Here is a 26,806-nt window from a genome sequence, read left to right as displayed (position 1 = left end):
TATTTCTATCACAAGTTACTAGGTAATGGTGTCATTTATTGGATAGGGAACCGCACATAGAGATAAACAGATTCTGGTAAAGAGCAGATTTCCATTTTGGACCTGTGCCTGTAAGACATTTAGGCCTGGAGTTCAGGACGAGATCAGATAGAAAGGTAGGCTGTGGAAATAGATTAGGGCAGCAGGGAGAGCATGGAAAGGGAGAACCACACAAGACAGAGTCCTGAGGATCAATATGTAAACGGTTGGCAGAACAGATACCCACAGAGAAGAGCTGGTCAGAGCTGGAGCAGCAGGAGAGGCGGTGTGGGAGCAGAGTTTCAGGAATTAGTTGTCAACACTGACACTTAAGACAGGCCCAGTAGATTATGGACTGACCTGTGTTCACTGGCTTTAGCATTAAAGAGGACAGTGCAAAATGGAGAATGCAAAGCAGTTTTCAGTGGGTGAGGGAACCAGTGGTAAGGACAGTGAGAAAAAGCAACTTTTTCCCATTAACCAGGGAGACAAGAATAGCTGGCATCGAATGCTTGCTATGTGTCAGGCACCATTCTCAGCACTTTGCATGTATAAACTCTTAATTCTCAAAACAAAAGGTACTATTAGTATATCCATTTTACTGGTGAAGAAACAGGCATAAAAGTGAACTTTCCTGAAGTCATTATCTAATAATTGACAGAAGTTACTGTTGGAGCAGGACCCTTAGGCAGGAGGTGATGGGCGGAGAGGGGGGACTTCCGGTGTTTCAGACACACCCCTGAGACCTCGAAGCAAAGCCGTTCCTCCCCCACAGCATCAGCTGACTATCCAGCAGAGTCCCCACCAGTCAGAGCAGCAACAGCATAGGCCCTGCCTCACAGGGCCTCTGAAGAAGAGTCAGGGACTTGAACCAAAGCAGGAAATGCTGCATTTCATTCATTTGGTGGGTATTTATTGAACACTAACTGTGTCCCAGGTGCTATGCCAGGTGACAGGAATGTGGCTATGAAAGAGACCATCTATGCCCTCTTGGAGTTCAAAGTCTAGCATGGGAGAACAATGATAAGCCAATTTGAATCAGAACCATACTTAGCTTATTGAGCAGAAACAAAAAGTTAAACATCAAAATGGCCCCATCCCTCCCCTCCCAAACTGAGTAAGTGCTTTGAACAAATATTCTCATCACAGTGCTGGATATCTGCAGGGTATACAAAGGAGAAGTACAAGATCCAGTATCTGCCTTCAAGGGCTTACATCCAGACTGGGCGGACCAGCTGTGCCCACTTAGGCAGAACCCTCATTTCTGGCTATAAGCAGAAAAGAACCAGGGGGACCCTCCTTTTTTACTAGGCATCTCCCTCCAATCTAAGACACTGCCCCTTGGAGCCACCTTGTCTGAAGGCCTCATGTGGTGCTCTAGGGAAGTAGTGAGGTCACTGATGGAAACTATGCCACCTTTGCCTTTGAGAAGTTTGGGGGATTTTGAGAAAAACATATTGAGGTTCATATCACACTAAATCATCAAGCATTATCCTGTGTTGCAGACTCTGCTGTAGAAGGAGGAATCACTGTGGGCTAAGATCAGGAGAAAGCTTCCCAGAGGAGGTGGGATTTAAACTGACCCATGAAGAAAGCATAGACTATGATTTGTTAGGAGTGGGGAGGGCCTTCCAGGGAGAGGGAACCATGAGCAAAGGATTCATGGGCAGGAATAGGTTCGGGGGTGGGGATGGGGGGGGTGGTGGGAGGGATGAAAGGATCATTGAGACCAGTGACTTTGCTGGTCTGGCAGGTGGGAGGATTTCTAGGTATATGTGTCCCTTAACAACCATGATAGCCCAGAGCCCATTGTGGTGCCCAACTTTTTTTTGCCTCCCCAGCAGTTGGAGGCCTCCCTGCGGATGCTCTCATTCTCTACAGCTTTGCCACCACCAGCCACAACAGATCAGGTAAGAGAACTTTCTCTCCTGTAGAGTCATCATCTCGTCCATGAAAGTGTATACAATGCAGAGCTACCCTGGGCCGGCTTCCTGAAAAGGCAGGTGGCGGGGTCACTTTCCAAGCTTGTACTGAGCATATTCTGTGGGTCCAACATTGAGCAAGGAGCTCAGGAAAAGTGAAGAGCAAAAGTGTTAAGGGCAGGGCATCATCAGCTAAGACAGCGGTTCTCAATCTGTGGGTCGCAACCCCTTTGGGGGTCCAACGACCCTTTCACAGGGGTTGCCTAAGACCATCGGAAAACACATATACAATTACATATTGTTTTTGTGATTAATCACTATGCTTTAATTATGTTCAATTTGTAACAATGAAAATACATCCTGCATATCAGATATTTACATTACGATTCATAACAGTAGCAAAATTACAGTTATGAAGTAGCAACGAAAATAATTTTATGGTTGGGGGTCACCACAACATGAGGAACTGTATTAAAGGGTCGCGGCATTAGGAAGGTTGAGAACCGCTGAGCTAAGATGATGTAGAAGAAACAGTGCAGAAGCATAAAAGCAGGACTCAGCTAAGAAATGCATACCTAATGCTGTGGGAGCTCCCTCTGAGCCACGGTGGGTGTGTGCAGAGGAAGCCTGCTACAGGAGGTGCAACCTTAAGAGACCCGACAAATGAGTAAGGCCTGGATGAAGAGAATACCAGTGGCATAACAATTTGTTTGTGGAACACCGCATAACTGTTCATCACTCAGCTGAGTTAGGTGTTTGGAACACTGGTGCAAATCCCAGTTCTTGTCTTTTCCCCCTTGGCACAGCACTTGACCTTCCTTGAGGGTGGCAAGAAAAAATAACTACTTTTCTAATCATTCAATATATACTTATCATCAGGCATTGTGCTGGGTGCTGAGTAGACAATAGTAAATAATACAAATTCCAAGTCTTCATGGAGCACAAAGAGTAAACAAAAAAATAAAATATTTACAGATTGTGGTGAGTACTGGGTACTCTGATTAAAAACAGGGTCTCTGAAGAGTCCGTATTTCAGCTGAAAGATGACCAATGTGGTGCTTGCCTGGTACCAGGCACAGTTCCAAGCACTTTATATTAACTGACATATTTCAGCAACGTAAGGAGGGACATATTTTTTCCCTACTTTAAGGTGAGGAAATTGAGGTACACAGAGATTAAATAACTTGCCTTACACAGGTAGTAAGTGGTAGAGCCTGAACTGGAAACCAGTCAGTTTGATTTCAAAATCGGTGTTCCTAACTACTTACTGTACTATACTGAGAAGGAGCCATGTAAGCAACTTGGAGAGAGTATACCAGGCAGAGAACACAACAAATGCAAAGGCCCTCAGGCTGAAAGAGCTTGGCATGATCTAGGACAGGGGTGGGCAAACTTTTTGACTCGAGGGCCACAATGGGTTCTTAAACTGGACCGGAGGGCCGGAACAAAAGCATGGATGGAGTGTTTGTGTGAACTAATATAAATTCAAAGTAAACATCATTACATAAAAGGGTACGGTCTTTTTTTTTTTTAGTTTTATTCATTTCAAACGGGCCGGATCCGGCCCTCGGCCGTAGTTTGCCCACGGCTGGGCTAGGAACTGACTCGGAGCTCGTGGCACTGGAACGTAGAGACTGACATAATGAGTCGAAGGGCCGGATCATGAAGGACATGTAAATCATGGAAAGGACTTTTGATTTTATTCTAAAGGCAAGGCTGTCCATCTAAGTGTGTTAAGCAGAAGAGTGAAAGCTAATTCAATTTTAAAGGATTCATCCAAGGTGCTGAGTGGAGAATAGGTTGTCTTTCAGATTTGGCAGCATGATGGTCATTGGTGGCCTTGAAAGAGTAATTGCAGTGATGTTGTGGACAAAGGTGCCGTGAAGTACAGCTGCCTGCCGGGCACTATTCTCAATCATGGGGTAAACTAGGCACAAAGCACCTGCCTCATGGAACTTTAAAAAAAAACAAGATAATTTCAGAGAATAATACATGCACTATGGGCAAAATATATTAGCTTGTTTATTAATTATAATTACTAACCCCTATTTAATGCTTACTATGCACTAAACATTATTCTAAGTATTTTACATATATAACTCTCCCAATGATGCAATGAGGTGGGTACTGTTATTATTCCCATTTAAAAAAATGAGAAAACTGAGGCTCAGAGCTTCCCATGCCAACCTACTAGGTATTATTATTTCTATTTTATAGAGACGCATAAAGATTCAGGCACTTGCTCAGGGTCTCCCAACTAGTAAGTCACTCTAAATGTATGACTCCGAACTCTATGCTTTTATTACACCACTTTAAAATTGTGACGCTTGTCTTATGGTGTATTTTTCTAGCCAATTTGCCTTCTTTTAAGTAGACTTCATTTTGCAATTAACATTTAAACATTTTTTATGCTTTCCCAGAGCCTACTTTGATGACAGATGGGGTCAGTGCCTGAGGGTATAGTCCTAAAGAGAAGCCTTTAGATGTCTGGTCCTTTTACTGGTTTTCCTTCTCTCTCTCTCCCTCAACTTCCCCAGCACCATTTCCAGGACATCTCATTGATTTGGCACATGGATCAACCTAAGTCCCCACACATCTCAGTTTTTATCAGATTTGTACATCCTCTCTCAGAGTCCCCACCCAGGAACTCTGCATTTTTGTGGCCTTTGTTCCTAGTCTGGTTGTGGTCATCAGCTCACCTCTTTCCTCTCTGCATCTTCCTTGCATGTCCCATACATACCCATCAGCATTTACTTGAGGGTCATGGAGCTACGTCCAAGCAGCAAGCACAAGCTTGTGAGCAAAACATCCAGGGAGTGAAATACTTAATCTGCTACGCAGTAGCTAAGTTTCCGAGTCTCAGGATCCTTATAAATAACACCAGGCTAATAAAACTCTTACCTGATAGCGAGAATTACCCTGGAGGAAAGAAACAGACACTGTCCGTTTCCTTTCCCTCTCCCCCTATCAGCCAAGTGGGTGAAGTGTCAGTGAGTCATGCCCCTTGGGAAGGGAGGTCTGTGAGCCACTTGGAGCTGTTATCCCTCACCTGCCAAGCAGAACTTATGTTCCTGCCCTGTGTTTTCGTCTTCATAATGTGCCAACTCCCACGGGAACATACTGTCTTTGATCTATTAAACATATGATAAAAATATGGGAGAGGGAGAAAGAATTTTCACTTCAATTAAAGAACAAGTCTAGTTTTTTTTTTAATATATTTTTTTATTGATTAAGATATTACATATGTGTCCTTATACCCACGTTACCCCCTACTCCCCCCCCCCCACTCATGCCCTCACCCCCCCGTTGTCCGTGTCCATTGGTTAGACCTATATGCTTGCATGTAAGTCCTTTGGTTGATCTTTCCCCCTTACCTCCACCCTCCCCTACCTTCCCTCCAAGGCCCGACAGTCCAATCAATGCCTCTCCGTCTCTGGATCAGTCCTTGTTCATCAGTTTATGATGTTCATTATATTCCACAAATGAGTGAAATTATGTGGTATTTATCCTTCTCTGACTGGCTTATTTCACTTAGCATAATGCTCTCTAGTTCCATCCATGCTGTGGCAAATGGTAAGAGTTCCTTTTTCTTCTTCCTCTTCTTAAAGAATACCTTTCAGCATTTCATATAATGCTGGTTTGGTGGTGATGAACTCCTTTAGCTTTTTCTTATCTGTGAAGCTCTTTATCTGACCTTCAATTCTGAATGATAGCTTTGCTGGATAAAGTAATCTTGGTTGTAGGTTCTTGCTATTCATCACTTTGAATATTTCTTGCCACTCTCTTCTGGCCTGCATGGTTTCTGTTGAGAAATCAGCTGACAGTCGTATGGGTATTCCCTTGTAGGTAATTGAGTCTCTTTCTCTTGCTGCTTTTAAGATTCTCTCTCTGTCTTTTGCTCTTGGCATTTTAATTATGATGTGTCTTGGTGTGGTCCTCTTTGGATTCCTTTTGTTTGGGGTTCTCTGCGCTTCCTGGACTTGGAAGTCTATTTCTTTCTCCAGGTAGGGGAAGTTTTCTGTCATTATTTCTTCAAATAGGTTTTCAATATCTTGCCCTCTCTCTTCTTCTGGTACCCCTATAATTCTGATGTTGGTATGCTTGAAGTTGTCCCAGAGGCTCCTTACACTATCTTCGTATTTTTGGATTCTTTTTTCATTTTGCTTTTCCGGTTGGGTGTTTTTGCTTCTTCGTATTTCAAATCTTTGACTTGATTCTTGCTGCCGGGAGCCGGTCCATCCTTGCTGCTTGACACAGTCGCTGCAGGGAAGAAACATCTGCACAGCATGTGTTTCAAGGGACCTGGCATATATAGCATACTGTTCTTAATGTGTTTGCTCCCCTTAGCACTATGTGTTTTGGCCAAGGTCACCTCTCCGAGAAAGGTTGTTTCCCCAGGTGGGGATTTTCCCATGAAGTTAGGGAGGGAGTGAAACCCCTTAACTAAGTGCCAGGTGGGTAGTTAATCACTTTAACTACGAACAATCATGCTTAAGCTACATAATCTTTTACTCTCTGGAATGGAGATAAGAAACGCCCTAACCTTTGTAATAGAAATTGACAGGATTAAAATCGGCTGGTATAAATACAGATGTAACAAGACAATAAACATCAGATCCTCATCAGATCCTAACCAGAACCTAGCCAGAGAACATGGCAAAAGATCCTGGACAGAACCTGGCTACAGAACTTCACTGGAGAACCTAGACAGAACATGGCAAAAGAACCTGGATAGAGCCTGGCTAAAGAACCTGGTGACTGAACCTGGCTGGAGAACCTGGAGAACCTAGCTGGAGAACCTAGCGAGAGAACATGGCACCAGAACTTGGTTGGAGATCCTGACCAGAACTTGCTTGGAGTTCCTAACCAGAACTTCGCTGGAGATCCTGACCAGAACTTCGCTGGAGATCCTGGAGGGAGAACCTCGCTATGCTGATGAACTGAAACCAGTTTCCATGTCATTCATTCTTCGCCGACTCCGTCCACACCTTTGGGGACCCCTGGGCCCGCTGGGGTTGGACCCCAGCATCTTGCAATCCTCTGGTCTGCTGTTGGGAGTCTGTATAATATTCTTTATTTCAGTCAGTGTATACTTAATTTCTAGTTGGTCCTTTATCACAACATCGAGGGTCTCACTAGATTTCTTGAGGATCTCACTACATTTATTGGCGGTTTCCATAAAATTCTTGAAAAATCTTAGAAACATGGTTTTGAACTCTATATCCAGTCGTTTGCTGTCCTCCATTTCTGTCATTTGTGACCTGTTTCTTTGTCTCCACATTTTGGCTGCTTCCCTGTGTTGGTAGAGTGGTTTTGTGTGCTAGGTGTCCGACAGGGCCCAGTGGCTCAGCCTCCCCAGTTACCTGAGGTGGACACTCTTGGTGCACCCCCTTGTGGGCTTTGTGCACAGTCTTGTTGTAGTTATGCCTTGATTGTTTTAGGTGTCACTGGGAGGAATTGACCTCCAGGCCAATTGGCAGTGAGAATCAGTTGTGTCTGCAGTGGGAGAACTTCTGTGCTGAAGACACCCTTCTGGGGCAAGACTTGCTTCAGTGGGACTTTGGTGCTCACTGAGTCTGCCCCCTGAGTGTGTTCCTTATGAATCTGAGGAGTTGTAATCTGGATGGTCCCACTCTGACCACTGGGTACACTGGCTCTTGGATCTAAGGAGGTGCTAATTAAGCCTCTTCCTGAGGTTACCCAGCAGGAGCTACGAAGAGATATGCAGGTTCCCCTTCCTTTTTTGGGGGTTTGGGGGTGCCCAGATGAGGCCCAGCTGTGAAGCAATGCAAGCTGCTGTGGGGCCTTGGGCCTTCTCTTGGAAGTTCTGGGTCTGTCTGGCCCAGCTGCAATTTGTTAGGTAATTTTCAGGTTGCAAAGGTCCCAGGCATTCATATGCAAAAGCCTTTGCAGCAGCCTGGATGGGGTGGGGTCTCAGAATCAACAGGGCGGAGCAAGCAGCTATGGCTGATTCTCAGCCCTGCCCTAAGGGGCCCCACGTCTCAGTGTCCCGGTAATTGCTGCCAGCACCTCTGAGGGAAAGCCGCCCTCAAGTTCCGAGTTCTGCCTGCTGCCAGACAGTCCAGTTTCTCCCCGTATGAGCCCTGGGACCCCAGAGATTTCCTGGAACCGGAGTTCAGAGCAGTCGGGAGCTTGTGACTCCCTCCCGATTTAAAAAGACAGCCGCGTCCCAGGTGCCAGCCCCTTTCCCCGCGCACCGGAGCCTCCGTACCTCTGCACTTTACTTTCATAGCTCCTCTGAGTCTGTGTGCTCTTCTCTTTTCTTCTAGTTGTAGAATTTCCACTCAGCCAGCCTTCCTGTGGTTCTGGATGATGACTGTTCTGTCTTTTAGTTGTATTTTTGAAATTGTTGTCGGAGGCAGCAATTTCCGGTGTTTACCTATGCCACCATCTTGGTTTCTCCACAAGTCTAGTTTTTTGTTGTTGTTGTTAATCATCACCCAAGGATATTTGTTCCATTGACTTTCAGAGAGAATGGAAGGGAAGGGGAGAGGGAGAGAAACATCGATGTGAGAGAGACACTTGACTGGTTGCCTCCTGCACGCACCCCTACTGGGACCAGGGATCAAGCCTGCAACCCTTCAGTCCGCAGGCCAACGCTCAAACCAGCTAGTGCTCCAGTCTCTTTTCTTTCTTGCCCACAAAATATTATTTGTCTGCTGATCTCAGAGTCAGCTCTCTCCTCAAAACCTCATTTCTGGGTCCTCGTTAGGGTAACCAATCATCACAGTTCACACCCAAAATGGTCCCATTTTCAGCACTGAAAGTCCCACAATCCAGGAAACCTCAGGAGGTTGGTCATCCTCACTGATCGTGGCCTCTCACTACTTGATGCATTTGTACCTGCATTTTCTGAGTCATGCTCTTGGCTAGGTGCCAGCCACTGCTAACCTAGGGATCAAGTATGTGTTTAAGGCACAACAAGTAGAGGCACCAAAAATTAAGGGATTGGGGGGAGGGGAGGAATTTTAAGAATTACATATATTTTTTAAAAAACATTGCAATAGTCACCATGGGATAAATCAGACCTTACTACCTTCTTTATGTGTCTGATTTATTTTAGACTTAATTGTGAATTATGTTTGGGCAAGGGCACCTTCATCATCTCAGCTTGGGGTCTCTAAAGGACTTAAAAGTGAACTTACTGAAAATTTTAAGACATAAAACAGTATTTTATATTTACCCCATACTTATTTCTTGTGTTTCTTTCATTTTTCACATCCTGATTTCAGTCTAGGGCCTTCAGTACGAAGGGAATTCATACATTGTAAAGGGAATTCCTTTAGAATTTTATGTAGTGCAAATCTACTGGTAACTGATGTTCTCAGCTTTAGTTGTCGAAAAATATCTTTATTTGCCTTCAATTTTTAAAGGTTTTTTTTCCCACTGGATGTAGAACAACTTGAATTTTGTTTGTTTCTTTTAGCATTTAGAACTGTCTACACTGCTGATTTCCAGTTTCCAATGAGAAGCAACCATCATTCTTATTGTTGTTGCCCTAAATGTAATGTGACCTTTATCTCTGGCTGCTAAGGTTTTTCTCTTTGGTTTTCAACAGTTTGACTACAATGTTTATAGTTGTGGAGAGGGAGGGGATAGGGTAAGGAAAGGGGAGCACATAGGTCTATTCAACATTAATAACTAGTAGCCCTGTGCATGAATCCATGCACCAGTAGCTTGCTGCTGCCCTCCAGTAGCTCTCCGCCCACTGCCCCACCCTCCTGTAGCTCCCTCCGCCCCCTGCCTCCCCTCCCCCCCCCCCCCCATAGCTTGCTGTCCTGCCCTCTCCTGTAGCTCTCTGCCCCACCCTCCTGCTGATCCGTGATCTGGTCGTTATGGGTCGGTCATTGGTCATTACGTAACAATCATTTGCATGTTATATCTTTATTATATGGGATGTTTTATGCTGGGGTCCAATCCCAGCGGGTCCAGGGGTCCCCAAAGGTGTGGACGGAGTCGGAGAAGAATAAAGGACACAGAGGCTGCATTCAGTTGATCGGCATAGCGAGGTTCTCCCACCAGGTTCTGTAGCCAGGTTCTAGCCCGCATCTCCAGTCAGGTTCTGTGTCCATGTTCTCTTGCTAGGTTCTCCAGCCAGATTCTGTAGGTTCTCCAGCCAGGTTCAGTCACCAGGTTCTAGTCAGGTTCTCTTGCCATGTTCTATCTAGGTTCTGTGTCTAGGTTCTTCAGCCAGGTTCTCTTACTAGGTTCTATTTCTAGGTTCTGTGTCTAGGTTCTGTCTAGGATCTCCAGCCAAGTCCTGTCTCTAGGTTCTGTGTTTTGTTGTCTTGTTACATCTGTATTTATACCAGTTGATTTTAATCCTATCAACTTCTATTCCAAAGGTTAGGGTGTTTCTTATCTCCATTCCAGGGAGTAAAGATTATGTAGCTTAAGCATGATTAACTACCCACCTGGCACTTAGTTAAGGGGTTTTATCTCCTCCCTAACTTCAGGGAAAAATCCCTACCTGGGGAAACAACCTTTCTCGGAGAGGTGACCTTGGTTACAACACATAGCGCTAAGGGGAGCAAACATATCAAGAACAGTATGCCACATACGCCAGTTCCCCCGAAACATACGCTGTGCAGATGTTTCTTCTCTGCAGCGACTGTGTCAAGCAGCAAGGATGGACCGGCTCCTGGCAGTTTTAATTCTTAGGTTTGGTTTTGTGGATTTACAGATGTTAATTTTTATTATGTTCATAATTTACATGTGTTACATAGATTCTTTGATGCGTTATATGATGAAATCACAAAATCATATTAATTAAAAGTTTAAGAATGATTGAAGGTGGCAAAATGGAGACACCAACTCTTCCCATAAATTTGGCAATTGGAGCAGAGAAACAGCATAGTGACTGGAGTAGCAGTGAGTTCAAGGGGAGGTGTTTTGGTTTTGTGTTTTAAATATGGGACCAGCTAGAACTTTCTGTATGCTAATGCAATGATCCAGTAGAGAAAGGGAGAAGGGGAAGATGCAGGAGAGGGAGAGAAAATAGGCACAATCAACAGCTCAAAGTGAGAGATGAGGGGAGGACAGGAGCCCTATCCTGTACCTCCATTTGAGGATTCCATCTATTCTGCCTCCTCCTAAGGCCAGCCTTGGCCTGAAGGCAGAAGAAGAGGATTTGAGAGGCTGCTGATCTCTTCTCAGCCAGTGCCTTGGGATCACTGTGTTGTAGCTGACCTGCTTTCGGGCCAGGGCAAGTGATCCGTCCTCAAAAAGAGAGCGTGTAAGTGCTGGCTCAGTTGCTCTGGCTTCACCATAAGCTCTAAGGGAGGGCCTAATCCTTCACTCCACATTGAAACCCTCCAGACCAGCACTCGACAACCAGTGGTCTGTGAGGTCCGAAAGGTTGGCGACCACTGCTCCAGACTGTCTCTACTTCAAGAATTTGTGGAGCAGGCTTTTTCCCCTCCCTATTCCATGTATAGTGGATACAGGTCTTTTTGTGACATTAGTCAAGTCTTCTGGTCTTCCTGAGTCTGTGTTCTTATCTGCCAGGTGGGTTATCAGGCCTCCCAGGGTGCTTCTCCTGTAGAATACCACATGCCACACAGGTTGGGTATAGAGGCCATCCCTTGGCTCACCTTTCTCATGACAGTTTCGTCTTATAATTGTTGCCTCTTCAAGAAGGAAAGGAAGGAGCCTGGCTGGTGTGGCTCAGTGGTTGAGCATCAACCTATGAACCAGGATATCTTTGATTCCAGGTCAGGGCACATGCCTGGTTATGGGCTCGATCCCCAGTAGAAGTCGTGCAGGAGGCAGCCAATCAATGATTCTTTCTCATCATTTATGTTTCTATCTCTCTCCCTTCCTCTCTGGAATGAATAAAAATATATTTTAAAAAATAAAGAGAAGGATGGCAGGTTTAGCAGGTTTCACATTGCTTGTGAATCTGTCAAGTTCTGCTGCCTCAGCTTCCTCTTCCCTCTAGTGATGAAGTACCTCTTCTGGGGACAGCTTCCTGGTTTTATTTAAAGTTACTTATGGCTCTGTTTGCTTAGCCACTATGAGCAAACTAGTTTTATCAACTTCCCTAAAAGGGGAGGCAAGAATATAAAACTAATTTGCATGTTGTTTTCCCCAGACTTAAGACTTCTGCTCTTGTAGGAATTTATTTAGGAAAATTTCAACCACTTCAGTTATTTCAGTTGTTATTTACAGTTTGATGACTCTCAAATCCCTATCTTCAGTCTAGACTTCTCTCCCATGCTGCAGATACTCATGGATCCAACTGTATCCTAGATGTCTTTTCTTTGATGTGTTACAAACAATTCACTATATTCAAAACATGAGCCTGTCATGTTCCTGTGCATACCCTCGACCGCCTGCACTTATCTCGGTAAACTCAATCAGAGCATAGGTGTCATCTTCACCTCTTCCAACTCTAACCCCCTGGATTCTCAGCCAGTCTCTTACCAAAGCCTGTTAATGCCAACCCCTGAATATCTTTTGAATCCACTTTTCATCAATTCTTTAGTCCCAGTCATCTCGCCCATGACTGTTTCTGACCAGTCACTCATATCCACACTTTCTTAGTTAGCACTATCCACTCTCCATACTGCAGCCACTGTGATCTCCCACTGTAATCAAACTTTAACCCCACTTTACCACTGGAGTGGGAGGGCCTCTTCAAGGTTGCCAAAAAGAAACCAAAAACCTCCATATTCCTAAAACAGTTATCCAATCTGGGTGCCCAGTTTATTTGACCTCTCAGCAGCAAGAGACATAGTCGATCTCTCTCCTTTAAACACTTTCTTCACTTGTTTCTAAGGTATCCGTCTCTCTTGGTTCTCCTCCTCTCTCATTGGCTGCTCCTGCTTGGCTTGTACTGGTTCTCCCTCATTTCCCTACTTGTTAATAAAAGGGTGACCCAGAGCATAGTTGTTAGACTTCTCTATTTACACGTACTTTGTAGGTGACCCCATTTCATCTGAAGACTTTAAATTCCCTCTATATGGTGAAGACTCCTTATGGTTACTTAGCTCAGATCTCTCCTGTAATTCTAGGCTCATAGTCCAACTGCCTCCTCAACATCTCCACTTGGATATCTAACTGGTATCTCTATGTCCAAAACTCAACCAGATTTTATTCCTCAAACCTGTTCCTCAGTCTTTCCCATCTCGGTTCAGAGATAATCAATCCTTCTAATTTAGTTGTTCAGGCCAAACTTTTAGAATCCTTCCTGATTTCTCTGCCCATCCACCAGGAAATTATGGCAGCTCTGCCTTTAAAATACATCCATATCCAACCACTTTTTACCACCCCCTCCGTTACCACCCTGGCCTAACCCATCATTATCTCTTGCCTAGATTATTGTAGGAGCCTCCTAACTTGCCTCTCTGCTTCTGCCCTTGCCTCTTCAGTGTTAAATAAGTCATTGAATAGATCATGTGACTTCTCTGCTGAGAACTCTTCAATAACTTCACTTGGTGATTAGGTGAGCCAGAGCTGGGCCTGAGGACAGGAAGGCCAGAGCCAGAGAGTAGGAAGGTAGTTTGAGCCTCAAACTTGAAATATACATCTTTTCGCAAATGTACAAAGACATTCCTGAACCAGATGCAGGAGAAGATAGGAGCTATGGCCCTTCTTTGGGGGAGCTCACAGTTCCACAAGGGAACCAGTTTTATGTCTAAGTCCACCAATTCCTACAAAACACCTGTAATATTTAAAGAGCTGGATCTGGTGCTACAGACCCTGCCTTCAGGGAGTGCACAGTTCTTTGAGAGGCACTGGCCTCCAAACCATTCACTAACTTCCTCAAATGACATTAGCCTATATTAACACTTAAATAAAACAAAGAAAATGAGAATAGGGAAAGGAAGACAGTGACACATGGGGTGGCTTGAGTAGAATTCAACAAAGGTGAAGGAAAGGCTTTGTAGGCTGTGGATTTGGAGAAAAGAAATCTGTCAGAGAATCGCAGAATTTGGCAGCTGGGAGGTACAAACACTATAGTCTAGAGCAGCCGTGGGCAAACTACGGCCTGCGGGCCGGATCCAGCCGTTTGAAATGAATAAAACTATAAAAAAAAAAAAAAAAGACCGTACCCTTTTATGTAATGATGTTTACTTTGAATTTATATTAGTTCACACAAACACTCCATCCATGCTTTTGTTCCGGCCCTCCGGTCCAGTTTAAGAACCCATTGTGGCCCTCGAGTCAAAAAGTTTGCCCACCCCTGGTCTAGAGAGAAGGCCAGAGATGAGGAGAGAGAGGCCTGGACATAAACAATCATGTTAAGATAGGGATCAGGAACAAAAAGCAAGAAGCAACCTGTCATCTGAGCCTTGGCCGCTCTGGCTGCCTACATAACAGCTCCTTACCATGAGATTGCCCTGTCTTGTTCTGTGCCTGCCTTCCCGAAGGCCAGGCTCTGCCACATCATGAATGAGCCCCTAGATTAACCACAGGCGTGGGGCCAAACGCTGTTCCAGAAGAGTGAGTGTAGGAGGCAGGAAGTCGGAGACAAGGCCAGGCAGGTTGCCCACCCCCTCCCACCCTTGTGTTCTCACCTCCACTCAACCGGACACAGTGTTTCAGACATTACTAGTAACCAGGGTGTTCCAGGCCAGCGGGGAAGCTGAGAGCAGACCTGATGCCTTGCCCAGGCTCTGCTGCTGGCTTTCTGGGGTCTAGGACAAGGTTTCTCTGGTCTCAATTTGTGGCTGTACTTCCCTCTTCTCTCCAGTCAGGCAGTTTGTATAGTGGTTAGGAGCATAGCTTCTGAATCCAGACTGCCAGGGTTTAAAGCTCAGCTTTCCCACTTACCAGCTGTGTGTGTAAACTGGGACAAGTTACCTAACTTTTCCATGATTCATTTTATCTAAAAAATCAGCACAATAGTACCTGCCTCCTGGGGTTTGTTTAGGATTAACTGGGTAAGATAATGTACAGTCTTTGATGAACGGTTCTTAGCACGCAACATAGTAAGAACTATACAATGTTAACTGTTGTAATTTTTCTCATTTGTATTGAAATGTCTTCTCTCTTAGGCTGTTACATCTTGGGTGAACTGGTAGGAAAGAAATACTAAGGGATAGAGACATGATCAGAAGCTTAGCACTGGGAACGGGGAGCTGAGAAATATGGAAAGCATTGCTCAGGACTGTAGCATTTACTGGGTGCTCAATTCAGACCCAGAGTTAGAGGCCCAGAACAGCACACTGCCCCACCTAAGAGTGATAGGGCCCTAGCCACAGCAGTCCATGGCCTGCCTGTCTATGAGTCTTAAGGCATTAAGTCTGCTGCTTTTCTCCCAGGAACCCAAGGAATTTTTCTGTCCCTTGATTTCCCTTCCCCAAACCCAGAGACATCTGATATACAATCGCCCGGCCAGTGTTGCTCAGTGGTTGAGCATTTCTGGTCAGGGCATGTGCCTGGGTTGTGGGCTCGACCCTCTGTGAGGGGTATGCAAGAGGCAGCCAATCAATGATCTCTCATTATTGATGTTTCTATCTCTCCTTCTCCCTTCCTATCTCTAAAATCAATAAAAACATTAAAAAATAAAATAAAAGCCCAGCTGCTGTGGCTCCGTGGTTGAGCATCAACCTATGAACCAGGAGGTCATGGTTCCATTCCCAGTCAGAGCACATGCCCAGGTTGCAGGCTCGATCCCCAGTGGGGTGTGTGCAGGAGGCAGCCAGTCAATGATTCTCTCTCATCATTGATGTTTTTAATCTCCCTGTCCCTTCCTCTCTGAAATCAATAAATAAAAATAAAAAATATACAATCTTGACAAAGAAGCCCAACCACCACAAAATCACCAGATCAGATCAGCAAGGAAACTTCCTGAGCCTGGTGTCTTCTGTCCTCAGCCTGTGCTCCAGGCCTGATGGCTGAACTGTCCCTCTTGGAGCTGGAGGCCCATTTTTGTGAGCCACCAAGACTCTAGCCCTCTGCAGAGCCCCAAGAGGAGACCTAAAGATTAAAGGGCTCCTGGTAAGGACCACACAAAGCTTTGGGAAGGAGATGAGCTCCCTGGTCAAGGATGGACAGAAATCAGGGGAAATAGCTAGAATTGGCTGATGCCCACCCTGGCCCAGAATGCAATTTGACAGGCTCCTCAAGGGAAAGGACCAATTGTCACTTTAACCCTCCCCTCTCAGGAATCTGGACTTTTGGGCCCGCTCACTGACGGCATGGGTTCAAAAGGTTGAGGAGTCTGGATCTAGTCAGGCCTCTTCATTGGGTAGATGGGGAGACAGGTCTAAGGTGAGGGAGTGATCCTAGGCCCTGGGGAACAGCCTGTTGTCAGGGAAGGCTTCTCAAAGGGAGCATGTAGGTAGTGAGACCCACATGATGAGAGCTCTAATGCCGGCATGAAGTGTGAGCTCAGAGCGTGGGCCCCAGCTGTGCTGCAGCTGGGCTGGGTGGGTCAGATTAAGATTGGCCCTTAGGGCTATGCCTGTGGTCTGTATCTTGTCCCCACTTCCCCCTGCTCTTAGCCACAGCTGCTAGGTTTACAGCTCTCTTTAGCACCAAGTCTTAGTCCCAGCCTTCAGAGAGGACTCTGTGAGCCCCACCCCCACCCCAGAAGCAGGCAGCCAGCCAAGGGGGTGAAAGTTGAGCAGGGCAGGCAACTATACTGAGCCCTCACTTGTCTGAAGCAGTGATCTGTTGGCAAGCCCACCTAGCCAGCCAGAACCAGGAGGCTATTAACAGTTTTCAGCTCTGGAAAGTTTTGCTTCCAGCTCCTGAGTCAGTGTTTATCACTTAGGGGAGCTGCTCTGGGAAAGAACAAAACTTCAGTCCTAATGCCAGGCCCAGAGGCTCACTGGGCAGGGCTCAGTGAAGTGGGGAGAGCCTGGCCAGGCCTGGCCTAGCATGCCTTGGGGAGGTGTTGTACCCAGTTCTTCTCTGCTAGGGTGAGGTCCGAGAACAGCAAGGCTTCGTTTACTCTCTGCAGCTGGTGTCAGCTGTAGCTCCAGCTTAGCACCTGTGTTTTGCAAGATGTTGTACCTGGCCAGAGCCTTGGCCACATCTGAATTTTATTTCTCAGTTTCACAGTAGACCTGAGGTAAGAAGGCCAAACAGAAGTTCTTAGCTCCATTTGGCAATGACGTTACTGAGACTCAGAGAGAGAAAGTATCTTGGCTCTAGCAAGTGGGCAGTTGAGCTTGGCCTCAGACCAGTGTTCCTCCCGCTCCACCCCACTATCTCCCCTATGAGAAAGTCCCAGGGGTAAGTGGGGGCACCTGCACCTACCACCCTCCTGGGAACATGTTGTGGCCTTTTCAGGGGGACCCATCTGGGGACTGGAGTGGAGGGAACCCAAATCACAGTGCCTTGGAGAAGATGCATCACAGGGACATGGCCAAAGAGGGAACACAGCTGGGTTAAGTCCCTGGGTTACAGAGCCTCCTCTGGCATTATCTGCTCCTCCTGATCCATTTCAGATGGGGAAACCAAGGCCCAGAGAGAAAGTGACTTGCCCAAAATCACTTGTCTAAGAAGCACTAGAGCCAGAACTAGAACCAGCTCCCAGCCAGAGTTAGCCTCTTGATTTGAGGTGCCCGGGAAGCCCCAAATTTTCCTTCCACCACCATATCTTACTCCTTCCATGACACTTTATTTTCACCCCAGCGGAGTTCTACCTTTTGGCATTAAAATCTCCTTTGAGACACCTGTCTCAAATAATAGGCATTAAGACCTGTTCTTCATGGCCTGGGTGTCCAGGTGTTCAGAAAAAAGGAGGTTCCCATATTTGAAAGTTGGAGAATTTAATGGGAAAGCGGGGTGAGTTTAATGGGGACATTTGGAGAGCCCCTGGCTTGCTACCATGCTTACCCAGACCATTGGAAAAAACAGTTCTGCCCTTCAACCCAGGACAGTAGTCAAACCTCCACCCCAGATCCCACAGAGGAATATGGTCAGTTTCTCCCCAGACATTCAGGAAGTTCCCTCGGCAAGCCCCAGTCCCCTTCTCTGGGTTTTCCGTTATCTCTATGTACAGTTCAACCGGGCCCATCCCCACTGTTTTCCCAGCAAAGAAATTCCTTCTTCATGCTTTTGCGCAAGTTGAGCTTCTACCTGGAACACCCTCTCTCATATTCCACCTTCATGATTTTTCAAGTCCCTCTTCAAAGTATCCTCCCTGGGATGTCACCCCATGTATGACACCCACTGTCTAGACTCCAGGGCCCCTACAGCCCCTCAGTCTGAGGATCCTGCTTCCATGTGGGTTCCTCCTGCCTCCCCAGGAAAGCTGAGGTTCCTGCAAATCCCAGGCTATGGTGACAACTTGCTTCTGCCAAAAGGGCTAGCTTCACCTCTGCCCAGCTCCTCCAGGTTGTGTATTTTAGGGTAGCAATCCTGATGAAGAAAAAACGTTTATTACTAGTCAAGATGTTTTTTAAACCCTGTTGTGGCCAACAAAAACCAAATGCTGCTGAGGGTGTGTTCTCTGTGTTTCCACACCTCTGCCTCACCCTGTACACACAGCCAAGCCCTGGTCCCTGGGCCTGGGCCACACAGATAAGGCCCCCTAAGTCTCTGGGTCTGGGCGTGGGTGCTGGGAGGTTGGCTGAACCAGCCACACTAGATTCACCTCCAGGGCAGTTGGCCCAGGCAGCAAGTGCAGGCCTGTGCTCATGCTGTTCCCTCCAGTGGGATGACCTCATGTCCTTCCCCCAGCTCTGCTGAAACCCTGCTCATCTCAGATCCCACCTCTGTGTGAAGAGTCCTGACCTTTCCAGCTGTTAATAGTTGCTCCTTTCTCCGTGCTCCCAAGTTCCAGGCCTCATCTCTGATTGTTGGATAGGTTGTTATCTGTCTCCCCTCTTGCTGAGCAGACCCATGAGGACAGGAACCAGGGCTACCTGTTATCCTTAAGAATTAATTAGGTTGGCCTGGCCAGCATAGCTCAGTGGTTGAGCATCGACCTATGAACCAGGAGGTCATGGTTCCATTCCTGGTCAGGGCATATGCCCAGGTTGCAGGCTCAATCCCCCGGAGCGGGGAGGAAGGGGCCGGGACTTGAAGAAGGCAGCCGATCAATGATTATCTCTCATCGTTAATGTTTCCATCTCTCTCTCCCTCTCCCTTCCTCTCTAAAATCAATAAAATCTATTTAAAAAGAAGAAGAATTGATCATGTTGGCCCAGCCGTCATGGCTCAGTGGTTAAGCTTCAATACAGGAACCAAAAGATCACTGGTTCGATTCCCAGTCAAGGCACATGCCCAGGTTGTGGGCTCAATCCCAGTAGGGGGCGTGCAGGAGGCAGCCAATCAATGATATTTCTCTATCATCAGTGTTTCTATCTCTCTTTCCCTCCCCCTTTTTATCTCTCTAAAAATCAATGAAAACATATTTTTTTTAAAAAGAATTGATTAGGTTGAACAGATCTTAGGTTCCTGAAAGGTTTGATGAATCATCAACTAAGGTCTTTTGATGGTCATTTCATGAACTGAGGTACTTGGCCCTCCAATCATGGAGAGCAAGGCCCATAAGAGCCTCTTAAAAACAGAGAATGCTTCCCCTCTGTCAGGACACAGAGGCCTGGTTTTAGAATTTGAGAGAGGACCGATATCTCCCTGGTCCCCTTTCACTGTAGCAGGAAAAGAAATGGAAATTGTGCTCGTTTTGGCAGCACATATACTAAAATTGGAACGGTACAGAGAAGATTAGCATGGCCCCTGCACAAGGATAACACGCAGATTCATAAAACGTTCCATATTTTTTTTGACCCAGTGATCCCACTTCTAAGAATATATCCCAAGAAACAAGAAACACCAATCAATAAAGATATATGCACCCCTATGTTCATAGCAGCACACTTTACAATAGCTAAGATTTGGAAGCAGCCTAAGTGCCCATCAGCAGATTAGTGGATTAGAAAACTTTGGTACATCTACACAATGGAATACTATGCAACTATAAAAAAGAAAGAACTCCTACCATTTGCAACAGCATGGATGGACCTGGAGAGCATTATGCTAAGCGAAATAAGTCAGTTGGAGAAAGATAAATATCACATGATCTCACTCATTTGTGGAATATAATGAACAACATAAACTGACAAACAAAAACAGATCCAGAGACAGAGAAACATCGATCAGACCGTCAAACCTCAGAGGGAAGGCAGGGGGAGTGGGGGAAAGGAGGAGAGATGAACCAAAGGACTTATATGCATGCATATAAGCATAACCAATGGACATAAACACTCGGGGAGTGAGGGCATGAGCGGGGAGGTGGGTGGGGGGGAGACAAGGACACATATGTAATACCTTAATAAAGAAAAAAAATCAAAAACAAAAAAAAGAAATGGAAATTAAGCTAGTGACCCAGAAGATCCATCTGCAGTACAACTAGATGACTGGAATAGTACTTGATGTCACTCCTAAATTCTAAATAGCTCAGGAAACAACAATCTTGGATCTTGGGAGTAAAAAAAGGTATGCTGAGGCTTAAAATGCTGCAGAAAGGTTTTGACTCTAAAGACTTGGCACATAGTAGGCCGTAACAACCATGGGTTCCAGAATAAATGAATGAGGTATTTGCTACAAGAGACAGTCTCCTCCCCACTCAATTTAAGCCTCTGGTCACAGTGGCTTGGTCCCGCCCATTCACTGATCTAACAGCTACCAGGCTCCTATCTTGGATCTGGACCAGTTGGAATCGCAAGCATAGGTTCAGTTCAGGCCCTTAGGAGCACTCAGTCTGGAAGGGGAAGGTAACAGGCAGTGGCTAGGCAACAGGCCTCCCCTGGTCTGAGGCATTATGGGATGCAGGTGCCTCCCATATTTTGGAAAGAAGAAATACATACACTAACAAAGGGTTGGTTTCCTTTTTCTCCTTTTAGCCTAGGCCTGCCTGGAAGACGGAATCATATCTTCTAGTCTCTGTTCAGCCCCTAGCACCACTTTGCTTGATTCCCAGGAAATCCTGTCATACCTGAGAGCTTACTCAGGTTGTTTGCACTTCATTGGCATTTTAAATTCCAGATTGGCAAGGACCCTTGAGGTTGCCCATCTTCCCCTTTTCCATGGGTGGGAAACTGATGCCCAGGCAGTAGAGTGGGGATGCCTGATTTCCACTCTCCTTATATTCTGGCTGGTATTCTAATTCTTTCAGTAGATCTTTCTGTCTCCCCTGAGTAACTGAGCTGTGGAGGTCAAGAAATGAATTCTGTCCATTTCTGTCTCCCTCTCACAGTAGGCATCATAAGAGGGTTAAGGAAATGAAGGATCACTAAAGGTTACTGATCCCAGAAGCAGCTAGAGCTGGGCCTCAGTTTCCCATCAGCAGCAGTGTTTCAGGAAGCGGGAGGTAGCCTCAAGCTCCTCAGTGCCTGCGGGGTGTGCAGTGTGTTCTTAGTGTTCTTCAGCTAGTGAAGGTCACAGCTCCTGGAGTTGGAGGACGGGAAGAGAGGTCCATCCCGAGGGCAGGCTGCATGCTGCAAACTCAGCCCAGTTGGCCTGTGGTGGCGACTCCCATCTCCTTTTAGCACTTCCTCTTCTCCTGCGAGGCCTCCACCTCTTCCCCAGGGCCGTGCTCTCGGCCAGCTGCAGTGGGTAGCTTTCCTGTATAGCTTTGAGCTCCTTCAGGGCAGGAGACTAGCACAGACTAAGCAAGAAAAAAGGTTGAGCAGATGAGTGAGTCATAGAGGAGTCGAGGACCACAGTGGACTAGCCCAAATGGAGCACCTTAAGGGTGGAATTAGTGATAACCTCTCCGCTCGAGTCAGAGAGATGTTTGATAGTAGGACCATGAGTATGTGCTTCATGTCACCTGCAGCTTGAGGAACTCCAAGGGCCAACAGAGTATATTATTCACCAACATCTTCCCAGAAGTTGAATATATTCCCGGTGTCACACGTAGGACAGACATAACTCAGAGGACAAATGACTTGTCTAGACTCATACAGACACAGAATGGATGAGGCTTCAAACCCATCCTAGAGGGGACTGCCCCTCCGGAGGCCTAGAAAGAGTCTGAGCTGGTTCACATCTTAGCTGCTACTCCAAGCTGTGGGACCTTGAGTTCACTTCACTTGAACTGTAGTTTCCTCACCCATGACATGGGAGTGATGTGCCCACCCATGGGGTTGAGGTAAGCATTATACAAGATCAGGTATGTAAAGTGCTTTGTAAACCAGTAGGCTCTGCATCACTGTTAGCCAAAGGACCAAAAGATAAGAGGAACCAAAGCCATCTCTTGGTGGTGCCACTTCCTCAGTGCTAACCTAGCTGACTTCCTCTCCAGGACAAGAGTGAAGGCACTGGAAGCGCCCCGTCCCGAAGGCCTTGTCGCCCAAGACCTAACTCGCTGCCTCCTAACCTGTCTGAAGAAGAAACTCGCAGAATCGCACGGATATTTTCTTCCCAGTACTCGCAGAAAGACTAACGCAGCCTGAGAGACTGAAGGAAGGAGCCCCTGCCCACCGCCCTCAGCCTCGTCCAGCTTGCAGGAGTGCCAGGTCTCCTCTCTGGGCTGTCAGAGTCCTGAAACCATTAGGCTAGTTCATGGGCACCCCAAGCCCCAGACAGCATAGACAGAGAGAGCGTCCAACCGGCCCCTTGTCCACCTGCAAGGACTTCGGCTTCTTCCTGATACATTGAGGCAAAGACTAGAAACAGAATGGATTCCAGCACCCAACTGGCCCACTTGTCTTTTGAAGGGACCCACTCAGGCATCTTCTGGCTGAGAAACTCCTCCCAATGTCCTTGACACAGCGTACTGCTGGCATGAGCTCACGCTCTGCCCGTGATGGGCCATTTCTGCCTTAAAGGTGTTGGGGGAAGGTGTAGACTGTATGCGTTGTGCATAAATGAGGAAATGCTACACCACCTTCAGTTCATTTGCTTGGGAATAAGGATATTTTATAGATCTAAATTATTTTATGCTGTGTTGAATTAGTAGGAGAGGAGGGGGAAATCACCTCCTTCAAACATTTTATCTGATTGTCTGAAATTCTAACCATGCTTTTAACTTATTGTTTTTACCCAGCTCTGAAGGTCATTGTTCCTGCCTGTGTTTGAATAAAATCATATTGGTATTTGTATTCTGTGCACAAGTATTTCCTGGGTTGGCCACTGGACAGGAGAGTTAGGAATTCCCCAAAGATCGGGTTGATCCAGATTAGGGTGACACCCATTACTTCTTTGCTGGTGCCTCAAATCTATCAGCAAAGTAAAGGGAGTCGTCTCATGTTGGGGTCCAACCCCAACGGGTCCAGGGATCCCCAAAGGTGTGGACGGAGTCGGCGAAGAAGGAATGACATGGAAACTGGTTTCAGTTCATCAGCATAGCGAGGTTCTCCCTCCAGGATCTCCAGCGAAGTTCTGGTTAGGAACTCCAACCAAGTTCTGGTCAGGATCTCCAACCAAGTTCTGGTGCCATGTTCTCTTGCTAGGTTCTCCATCCAGCTTCTCCAGCCAGGTTCTGTGTCCATGTTCTCTTGTTAGGTTCTCCAGCCAGATTCTATCCAGGATCTCCCGCCATGTTCTGTCTAGGTTCTCCAACCAAGATCTGTAGCCAGGTTCTGTCCAGGATCTTTTGTCATGTTCTCTGGCTAGGTTCTGGTTAGGATCTGATGAGGATCTGATGAGGATCTGATGTGGATCTGATGTGGATCTGATGTTTATTGTCTTGTTACATCCGTATTTATACCAGCCGATTTTAATCCTGTCAGTTTCTATTACAAAGGTTAGGGCGTTTCTTATCTCCATTCCAGGGAGTAAAGATTATGTAGCTTAACTACCCGCCTGGCACTTAATTAAGGGGTTGTATCCCCTCCCTAACCTCAGGGAAAAATCCCCACCTGGGGAAACAACCTTTCTCGGAGAGGTGACCTTGGTTAAAACACATGGCGCTAAAGGGAGCAAACATATTAAGAAAATATGCTATATATGCCAGGTCCCTTGAAACATATGCTGTGCAGATATTTCTTTCCTGCAGCGACTGTGTCAAGCAGCAAGGATGGACCGGCTTCCGGCAGTCTCAGAATTCCCCACCTTCCGGGAAGGGTGGCTCTGGCTTAGACTGTCAGGCCTCAAACTGAGCAGCTACTGAAGACAAGGCCTGCAGGGGAGATAAGGACAAAGATGTGCAGTGGCTGCGACAGGCTAGAAGGGAGCTAACATGGAGGTCCTGCCTTCTACTCCTAAGCACAGGTCATTTCACTTAATCCAAAAAAAAACAACAACTCTATAACCCACATGTTAGGTTTCCCATTTTAGAGTTAACTAAAGCTCAGTGAAGTTAATTTGCCTCTGTTGATGTAGCTAGGAAGTGAACCACCACACAAGACATCTCCAGAGATGTCGCAAGGCTTCTGCACTCAGTGACCAAAACAGGACACAGCCAGTAAGTGCTGTGAATTCAGGGACTGTATGGAGAAAGGCCACGTGGGTTGGAGCAGTCAGGGAAGGCTTCCTAGAACCGAGAAGTCGAGGTGAGCCCAGAGAGAGAACCCAGAGGGTCCTCGGGCCACCTGCATCTGGGGATAGAGAAGACACCACTCCCCCAGTCGGTCCCCGCCCCCGGCTTGACTCTCCCTGCATCTGAGCCTCTGTTGCCTCATCTGTAAAATGGAGGTAATAACCCCAGCTTCATAGGGTTGGTGTGAAGAATAAATGAGATGACATTTGTGAAAGTGCTTCGCCTGCACTTGGCACTTAGTGGAGGCTTAGGAAATGTCAGCCCCGCCCACACCTCCACACTCTTCTGGACAGGCAAGCACACCAGTAACTGTGAGATAGGCAGGACATGCCCTTGGAGGGTACACCGTGATGCAGGACCCCAGGGAGGGACACGGTGCCCTCATTAGTGAAGTGCCCTCAGACCAGCCTTCCCTCCTTCATCTGTTCGCCTCAGCCCCCTCGCCTGCCAGCTCACCCCCTCCCCAGAGCCTCCTCCTCAAGCCACCAGCCCAGAGTGTTAAGGCCTGGGGTTATTCCTCCCTTGAGGCCACAGAGAACCTACAGTGGAACAGTCAGGGGGCCCAGGCCTGAGGTGTTAAGCTGGTGAAGAATATTTCTTCTAAATCCTCTTCAAGTCCTGTAAATAGCCTGATCAGGTCGAGTTAGGATAAGGCCGTAGGAGGACACGGGCTGCTTCCACCCAGGCCCAGGGCAGCCTTCATGACATAGACACTCTGTGGGTCTGAAACCCACTGCACCCCCGGAAGCTGGGTCTGTTTGCCGGTGACAGCTCAGAGGTGAAACACCATGCAGGGTCATGCCGTATGAGGTACCTGTTCGTTCCCACCACCAGCAGCAGAGCTAGCCTTGTCTCCCCCACTTCCCTTTGAGCTCTTCCTTTGTGGAGACTGAAAACAGGTGTTTCTGATCACCCACAGCTTGATCCCAGCTCAGAGCAGCCAACCTTGGGACTTCTAGAGCAGGCTGGGTTCTGGGGACAGAACCAAAGCAGACAGGCCTGGCCCCACCCTCAAGAAGCTCTCAGGCCAGTATAAGCTGAGCCAGCCCGCCTGCCTGCCCTCTGACTTTGTCCAGGGCCCGCTGTCCCCTTGTTTGGGTTCCTACTGTTTATCCCTCCCCAGATACAGTGCCCACTGCAATTCACCCACCACCTCGAGGCCAGCATTTTCAGGTGGAGCCTGGAACCTATGTCCTGAGCCCTCCCAACCTCAGTGGCCCCCCAGCCACTGCTCTAACAGCACTTACACAGCTGCCTGTCCTGCTGACATTATGGCAGGGCCTGGTTCTCGGAGGAGGACAGGCTTTGCACTTGAGCATCTGGACTTGTGATCATCTGCCTCGGGGCCATGGCTCTGTGCCCAAATCCAGCATTGGCCTCTGCCTACTCTGCCCCACTCAGTTCATTCCCTTCCCTTCCCAGCCCTCTCTTCCTCTCGTCCCCTGTGCTCTCCTCCCCTCACCCCTCCCCCTTCTCTCCTCTTTTCTCTGTCACCTGGGTTCCAGGTTGAGATGTGCCCAACCCTTACCTTCAGTGCCTATCAGAGGACCCTTCCCATCCTGCCCCCCACACCCTCCCAGCGGCCTTTGGCTCCAGCAGTGTCCTTGCTGGAACCTCCAAATGTTATGTCATCGAAAACATGGTCACAGCAGACAGACCCAAAGTACGTTACAATTTACAGGCTAGAGCCAGGCTCTGCCTCGTACTAGCTGTGTGACCTGTATAAGTCATTGTCTCTCCCTGAGACTCAGTGTTCTCTGTAAAATGAGCATTACAAATGTTAGGATCCTCCACCATGAGAAGGAATGAACAGATGAATTTTGGAAACAGTATGCTAAGTGGAAGAAGCCAGTCACAGGGTATTGTCACATACTGTATGATTCTATTTACAGGAAATATTCAGAACAAGCAAATCTATAGTGATTAGTGATTGCCTGGGGCTGGGGGAAGGGAGGCGACTGCTGACGTGTAGGGGGATTTTATTTTGAGGGGTGATGAAAATGCCCTAAAATTGTGATGATTGATGGCGGTAGAACTGTGAATGTACTAAAAACCGAATAGGTAGGTGAATGGTGTGTGAATTATCTCTCAATAAAGCTGTTATTTTCTTTTCTTTTTTCTGTTTTTTGTTAATTCTCACTTGAGGATATTTTTCCCATTGTTTTTTAGAGAGGGTGGGAAGGAGGGAGTGGGGGGAGAGAGAGAAACATCCATGTGAAAGAGAGACATCAATTGGTTGCCTCCCACACGCATCCTGACCGGGGCCGGGGATCAAACCTGCCACCCAGCTATGTGCCCATGACTGAGAATCAAACCTGAGGCCTTTCAGTATGTGAGCAGATGCTCTAACCACTGAGAAACACTGGCCAGGGCAAAGCTGTTGTTTAAAAAATAAATAAACTCAGAATCCTGTTAGTACCGACCTCCTAGGGTTGTGAGAAATAGAAATAATATA

General features: G+C 46.9%; 1 protein-coding gene and 1 non-coding gene across 5 annotated transcripts in view; both read left to right on the top strand.

Moving 5' to 3' along the window:
• The window catches only part of C2CD3 (C2 domain containing 3 centriole elongation regulator), a 124,232-nt gene extending 101,260 nt beyond the window's left edge, over positions 1-22,972 (top strand). For all 4 annotated transcript variants that reach the window (XM_070425610.1, XM_070425609.1, XM_070425608.1 and 1 more), the window contains 2 exons: positions 1,817-1,928; positions 22,174-22,972. In XM_070425610.1, coding sequence (XP_070281711.1) covers positions 1,817-1,928; positions 22,174-22,314 — 253 coding nt within the window. In that variant the 3' untranslated portion in view covers positions 22,315-22,972. The remainder of the gene's footprint in view (positions 1-1,816; positions 1,929-22,173) is intronic.
• On the top strand, positions 19,543-19,649 carry LOC139019189 (U6 spliceosomal RNA). The gene has a single exon (XR_011473068.1). It is a non-coding gene; the product is annotated as a U6 spliceosomal RNA (small nuclear RNA).
• Positions 22,973-26,806: the final 3,834 nt, after the last annotated feature.

Source organism: Myotis yumanensis, unplaced genomic scaffold (assembly GCF_028538775.1).
Source record: "Myotis yumanensis isolate MYYU_CA2020_CCGP unplaced genomic scaffold, mMyoYum1.0.hap1 SCAF_10, whole genome shotgun sequence".
In the NCBI taxonomy this organism is placed as follows: domain Eukaryota; kingdom Metazoa; phylum Chordata; class Mammalia; order Chiroptera; family Vespertilionidae; genus Myotis; species Myotis yumanensis.
This window is presented reverse-complemented; position numbering and strand designations above follow the sequence as displayed.